The sequence below is a fragment of the Hyaena hyaena genome, unplaced genomic scaffold (assembly GCF_003009895.1).
Source record: "Hyaena hyaena isolate Hyena2069 unplaced genomic scaffold, ASM300989v1 scaffold_31, whole genome shotgun sequence".
NCBI classification, from domain to species: Eukaryota; Metazoa; Chordata; class Mammalia; order Carnivora; family Hyaenidae; genus Hyaena; species Hyaena hyaena.
This window is the reverse complement of record NW_024080664.1, coordinates 3,372,797-3,380,190: the sequence shown is the minus strand read 5'-3', so window position 1 is coordinate 3,380,190 and position 7,394 is coordinate 3,372,797. Positions and strand designations below refer to the sequence as shown.

Below are 7,394 nucleotides of genomic sequence, written 5' to 3'. Positions count from 1 at the left end.
TCTCATCCCCCAGCCACTGTGGGGTGTGAGTAACCTGAACCCCCAGAAAGTCACTTTAAAGAGGAATCCGGGGGTCCCTGGGGGGCCTCAGTCAGTTAAATGTCCAACTCTGGGTTTCAGCTCAGGTTATGATCTCACAGTTTGTGAGTTTGAGCCCCACATGGGGCTCTGTCCTGACAGTGTGGAGCCTGCTTGGGATTCTCTCTGCCTCTCTCTCTGCCCCTCCCGTTTACTCTCTCTGTCTTTCGCCCAAAAATAAATATATAAATAAACTTAAATTTTTTTAAAAAAGAGAGAAAGAGAGAGAGGAGCCAGGAAAGGAGGCCATGGCTCTGGGTCTCACCAGAAGTTAGAGCAGAGGATAAAGGCCAGTCTGGCCGGGAAGATCTCAGATTCCAGAAAGGGGTCCTAAGCAGGGAAGGTGATCTACCAGGTCCCAGAGCACCACAGTGTCAGCGGGCTGAGCCCCCCATGGCCCCACGCTTGGTGATAGAGCAGTCATGCTCATCCACTGAAAACATGAGGTGGTGCCCAGGACCAAGGGCCTGGCTGGGCCCCATTACCCCCGCCCGGGGTCACTGTGACCGTAGGTGCTACCGAAACCACCCAGCCAATAACATCAAGCCCACGACACTTTCAATATACTTTATTAAAAAGTTTCTTTGTATAAATTTCCTAAAATCTTTAAAAATTAAAATTAAACACCCTCCCCACCCCCCCTTGCATAAAAAAAAAAACCCACACAACATTAGAGGAATGCCAAAAATATTCTCTATGATGACTTTCTTCATTCTTTAATGAAGGCATTGGTCCCACAACAGTGCACCCAGATTAAGGTAATTTTGCTTCCTTCTAACTAGGTTGGTTGTTAGAGGCTTTAGGAGAAGAAAATTAGCTTGAAATCTAATCTAGGAAATTGGGGAAGAGAGTCAAAAGTTGGAATCTTGTTTATTCACCGTACACAGGCTTTCCATCTAAAGTCGTGCTTAACGAAGAGGGAAGAAATGAACCAAGCAGAAGTATACAGAGTAGCAGTGAAATTTGGAGTTAGGTTCTAGATCGTACACTTGCCCAACACAGGCAAAGCGTGAAACTCCAGAGAGCATCTGAGTTTACAGAAACGTCCACGTAAACACCAGCGGTGGATAACTATTACAACAACATTCAAAGTATACGATATAACTGCCTGGAGACAGAGAGCGTTGGGTCCACAGACACATTTAGCACCATATCGATAGGTCATGCGGCAGAACGGTTCGTTCCGAGTTCAAAGGTACGTCAAAGCAAGAAACGGAACAGTGCAAAGATGTCTATACCCAGAGCTTCTACAGAGACGACTTGGAAATGGCTGACTCCTTCTTCAAGAGGTATGTGGTAACCATCGGCTACGCTTAGGTCCCCATGGCAGCCATGACGCTGGGGTTGACGAGCGCTGAGCATTGATGGAGAGGGCGGGCCGGTGAGGGTGGGAGAGAAAAGGAGGGGGGAAAGCCACATCATTGACTGAAAAGGACACCACATTTCTCACAAAAACGATCCCACGGCCTCTGGTTTTCCTCCCCAATCTTCCTTTCCTGCTCAGTGCCCTAAACAGCTCTCCTGGCACTCCCTGGTCTGGGTCTGTGTGTGCACCGAGTGCCCAGTGGCCAGCCCCTCGTGCACCCTGCAGTCTCCCGTTCTGGCACCTGCAGACTCTCGGGGAAGCTGTCCGTATAGCAGTCAAGTTGCCCAATGTAACGGAGATACTGGGTGGCCCCAGTGTCAACATCAGTATGAAGATGAAGCAATTATTTAAAGATGAAGAGGGAAGAATAGTTTGGCCTAGTGTCTCTTCATGGGCAAAAACCCAAGTATACAAGGATGTTTTTAGGAAATGATAATCATTTAGAAAATTAATTGCATGTGTTTAATTGAATATCTTCCATATCTAAAGATACAACTTACCCCCTTTGTCCAATCTACCCTACTCATTGTAAATTCAAATATCGTAAAAAAGGCGAATCATCCACCTCGATCTCTTGTCAGCTTTGCAAAAGCCACAAACACAAAAGAATAACCAATCACTTACCGGGAGCGCAAACTTTTTCACATTCTTTTTGTGAATTAAATCTGTTCTCATTGCCACCGCAGCCTCCATACCAGAATCTCCCACAGCTTTTGGTATCCGCGTCGTAGTACCATTTCAGTATGAATTTCCTGCAAGTTCCTTCTTCTTTGGGTAACTTACATATGTCTTTAATAACGGGATGAGAACAGAGCATCAATTAGGACACGCTAAGGACTCTGCTCCCAGCGCGAGGGGCTGAAGGTCTTATCACAAGGCTGGTAAGGCAAACAGGAGAGCTTTGAGGAGCGAAACCCTGCTACCCTCGCCACGCCTCCCCCTCCTGGCTGTCGGATGGACGTGAATCTCACCAACAGCAATACTGCAGTTGCCTCGATGAAAGGACCTCGCCAACTTCACTCAGATTCCAAATGCAAGCCTTCGTTATTGGATAATTTCAAATGAATGAACTGTTTCCCCTTTTCCAAACACGGGGCCATTTACCCTCCAATTCCTTCAATACTAGAGCCCCAGCTAAGAAACTAAGTCTTAAAACTATGGCACGTTCTACTCCTCGGCCACATGGCAAATAAGTTCCGTCAAAATCTAGTTCAAACATAAGGCTGTATGTTTCACTACAAGGCAAGCAGAGGGAAAATAAAAGTCAACGTGTAAAAGAAACATCCTTTGTGAGTATGTGTGCATGTGTGCCCATGCACATGCGTGTGTGTGTGTGTGTGTGTGTAGCTGACGGCCTCCGAAAGCAGCCAAATTAAACAAGCAAAGAGAAGTGCTACCGCTGATGTAAAATTCACGATGGCAAAAATGTCACATCACGAAGCTATTTTGAAGACACAGAAGCATTCTTTGTCCAGTTAAGGAAGTTTATGTTTTACATGCATACTTCTGATGTGGCCCAGCTGCAAAGTTAAGAGCTAAGTCAGAGCCGCTCCACAGCGCCTGGAAAGAGAAGTTTACAGCCCTTTCAGAGTAAAATGTCTGTTTACAGAGTTCTCTGGCAAACTCCAGGTCATGCTGGGAAAGAGAAGCATTAATGTCAACCATTTTCTGTAAGTTTGAAAAATGTAATCCTTCCTTCAACAAAATTCCCCAGAGTGCACAATGCTACGTGTTTCTGGGAGGAGCCAACATGCCTGAGTCACCGCGCCCCCCCCACGCAGGGCTGGGTCCCCACCCGCGTGGGTTGCTCACAGCTGCGCGGCGGAGGTTCTGATTGCACCAGGAAGTGAAAGAGAAACATAAATCTTCAGGTAAGGAACCAAAGCTTGGGTCAGCCATAATGGACCAGACTCAGAGGCACACAGGATTTAGGCTCAGAATGAGCCTACAACATTCCCTGGTGACATGGGGGAGGCCATCTCCCGGGCACAGGCTGGTGGCTCCAGAGTTACCTCCTAATTGCAGACCCTCTCAAAGGCCCAGAAAGCCAGCGGTTCTACCAAGAGCCGTGGAAGACCCAATGAAGCCAGAATAAAATGATGACAATTTACGAAAATGATTTTCTTCCTCCCAAATGTGCCTACAACCGAAGACAAATGCCTGGCTTTAAAGAAATGTCCCGCAGAGAACTGAGCAAAGCAAGAGGATTTTGGCCACCAAAACTTATGGTCGTTTGCCAGTGGGTTCCCCGTTTCGTGTGAGGCTCGGGCCAAACGGTTGACTCGTCCCCTCTCCTTCTCCCGAGCATCCCCCACATGGCTCACGTCTGTTCCATCTTATTTATTCCACACGCCCTCAGTCCTGGCCCCACCTGTGTTTAGCTCCTCTGTTCCCGCTCCCCCATGCCCCTTCAAAGCAAACACGGGAAGCCTTCCCGGACTCAGAGCCACGCAGCCCGGCGGCTGCCCTGCGGAAGGACCCTCTGCTCCCTGACTGATTGGCTTCCCCGGCCTCCTATGATTTTCACCTTAACTGTCCATCACCAAACTATCGCTCCTGCAATTCCCCATCCTTTATGTCAGTGACCAGCGCCGCTAAGACCCTGTAGCTTTCCCAACATGACAGAGGGGAGCTGGCATCACGGGCACACAGATATTTGGTAGACCAAGAGAAATACATGAACGAGGGACTCGCGCTGTTGAAAGGCAAACACTTGGGATTCTTCATGCTTAAAGCATGGAAGTGAAATGTTTTGTCCTAAGAAGCCCTGTAGTTTTCATTCCCGTCATCCTGATTTCTGAGATACACCACGTAGACTGGACTCTGCTGTGTCTGTGCTAAAACAACCATTTTATGGACACAAAACTAAAAATGTCTTGTTGTCCAAAGAGGGGTGGTTGGATGGACCTCATCAAGCTTTTACCCAGAACAAGTGTTTGGACACAACAGTTGTCCAGGTTTTCACTCCAAAATAAGTGTGCCCCTTGGGGCACAAGCCAGGAGGGAGCCCGGAGTCCCCTCTGATGTGAGAAGAGGGTCAGGCTGCACACACTGATTTTCTCCTCCTTATATTGAGAACCCAACAGGAGCCTAAAGGACAAGAGGGAGCAACATTTTCAAGAACCTTCCCTGATTCACTTTTGCTTGGAATAACAACGTAAATAAGTTTCATCTTAAAATATTGACCTGAGGGGCTGTGGATTCAGATCACTCTCCGGAGATACTTTCCAGTGAAATATGAACTGATCACCGGGCATCAGTGAGCATCTGAATATAAGAAGAAACCGAGGCAAATGCATCTGGAAAACCCTGCCAGGGAATCCCACCTGTTCACAGAAGCCATGGGAACACACCTGGGAGTCTGAGAGCAGCGACCACAGGGTGGAAGGTGTCCTAAGAAACATGGTCCGCTTTGGCAACAAAGACGTGGGCACGTGTGTGTGCACATGCCCACATGTTATATCCATTTAAAAAATTAAAAGGCTATGCCTGGGGTCATTAACAGTGGTCATCAATGCTTCAACTATGGGAGTCATAGTTTCTTAGGTTTTTTTTTTTGGTAAGTTCTGGATTCTCCACAATGAATATCTATGATTTTATCATTAGAAAGAGATATTACCCTTTGAAACAGATAAAGTGTTCAACTGGAAAATCTTGCCTTTTTTATGGTTTGAGGTTTCTTTAGTGTCTATGAGTAGCATTTAAAAGTTATCAGCTTTGGGGTGCCTGGGTGGCTCAGTCAGTTAAGTGTCCAACTCTTGACTGCAACTCAGGTCATGATCTCACAGTTCATGAGTTCCAACACTGTTCATCATGTGTTCTATGTCCAAAATGCTAAGCTCTAACGAAATACAGTTCCTTAAGGTAGTATCAGACCCCAGTGAATCTTTCTATTCATAGAAGTAAAAACAAAAAGTCAGGGGAAAGTATCTAACATTTAATGCCAAGAAAGGGACACATCTTTGTAAATACAAACCGTGCTTCTAATTAACTGATACTGCAAAAAATAAGAGAAATTAAACTGTACTCACAACTACATATAAAAAGTAGTTTTTAAATTTAATTTTGCCTCCACTGTCTCAAAAATACATCTTTGGAGAGAGAATGCATTGTATGCTAGCTGATATTTGGATGCAAGTACTGAGTAAGAATACAGGGAGTGTATTTTTAAAACTTACTTAATAAAGGGGCTCCTGGGTCGCTCAGTCAGTTAAGCGTCCAACTTCAGCTCAGATATGATCTCACAGTTTGTGGGATTGAGCCCCGCATCGTGCTCTGTGCTGACAGCTCAGAGCCTGGAGCTGCTTCCCAGTCTGTGTCTCCCTCTCTCTCTGTCCCTTCCCCACTCATGCTCTGTCTTTCTCTCTCTCTCAAAAATGAATAAGCACTAACAATTTTTTTCAAGTTACTTAATAAAGTGATTTGTTGTTACTCTTTTTCTACCTGCAAAAATAAGAATATCATAAAAATGTTTTACTCCCTTAGGGAAAATTCCTAAGATGACTAATTAAGTCATGGCAGGTGACAGGGGAGGGAGGAGGTTGGGAGAGGGGGAAGCTTTCGTCTCCTGATTCTGTTTTCCTATCTGGAGCTTTAAACATTTTAAAGTATCTAATTGATTTCCTTCAAAAAGAGCTCTCAAAATTGGTGCACCCGCGTGTGCATGTGGGCATGTGTGTGCGTGTGTGCACTTATACATGTTCATTGAACAAATATGTATTAAATGCCACCTCCAGCAAAGTGCTGCTTTGTTACTGTGGGGCGGGGGGAGTGATCAACTATGCAGGGTCTTGTTCTTAAGAGAAGCAAGTTCTATCTTCACACGGACTCGAATCACTAGCTGGGGTTCACACAGGGAAGGGTGAAAGATCTGAGTCCTAGGACTTGAGTTTACACTGTAATCCCAATGAAGGAGAAAGATTAGAAGCATCTGTATCTAACTACCTGCAGCCTTGAAAGACTCATAAGCGCCACCAAAATCCTTTTTCTCTGCCACATGGTGAGAGACCTACGTGTTAAAGGTCTGGATTAAAAGGACTTTCCTAACTCTGAACCCATGACTCAGTCTTAAACAACAAACACCACAGCCCAGTGCGATTCATGTTTAATGACTGTGTTGTTTATATCAACTAAATACTGTTTAGATATTCCCGTCCCTTCTGGACCACACAAAAAAAGAACCAAAAACATCCCCAAGACTCACCATGGAATTTACTCTCAGTCATTTTCTCTCAATGAAGCACCGAATTTGTAGGAATTTTACAATCCCTACTCTGTATGAGAGGTAAAGTGAGGGGGAAGTAATAGGCAGATTTCAAGGACTTTGAAGTTAGAATTTCATCTTTCCTGACCCAAATCTTTGGGCGAGTTCTTTGTGAGTTCTTTGCGGCTTCTCTCTGAGCTCGAGCACCATGTTGGGGACCAAGTCACCACGGAAGTGACCCAGGAAGGGAGCAGAAGAGAGAGAGGAGCTGAAGGTCCCCTAGTGCAGGGGACAAAGGCTCTTCCATACACATCTATGTGTATAATAGTCCCACAACACCTGCACTGACTGACTTTCTTTCTAGTAACTCCTGATGCCACCTGTCAGTAGGAGATGTGACTGTATGAATGGATGACAGAAAGAGAGATAGATGGATATAGACATAAAGATACAGCATAGATACAGATATAGATACGGATACAGATATAGATCATTGACATAGGTATGCACAGATAGACGGCCACAGGGAAAGTCTGCTGATGGAATAAAATATTCTAGCGATAGAGAAGATTCTCTCCAGAAACAACTAAAAGAATCCAAAAGGCTCTCCTCCCAAGTGGCCACCAAAGGTGAGTGTGTGGAGTTAGAAATCATCCAATTTTATTTGTACACAGATGGGACAGAATGCAGTCTCTACAGAGAGATTAAGATGGAGAATCAGGGATCATTTTCAAAACTTGTAGAGAA

The 7,394-nt window shown here is 45.3% G+C and overlaps 1 protein-coding gene across 1 annotated transcript in view; it reads right to left on the bottom strand.

The window, feature by feature from the left end:
* Positions 1–710: 710 nt before the first annotated feature.
* Positions 711–7,394, bottom strand: part of COL6A3 (collagen type VI alpha 3 chain) — a 78,775-nt gene continuing 72,091 nt past the window's right edge. Inside the window, 2 exon segments of the mRNA XM_039228600.1 lie at positions 711–1,432; positions 2,069–2,233. Coding sequence (XP_039084531.1) covers positions 1,392–1,432; positions 2,069–2,233 — 206 coding nt within the window. The 3' untranslated portion in view covers positions 711–1,391.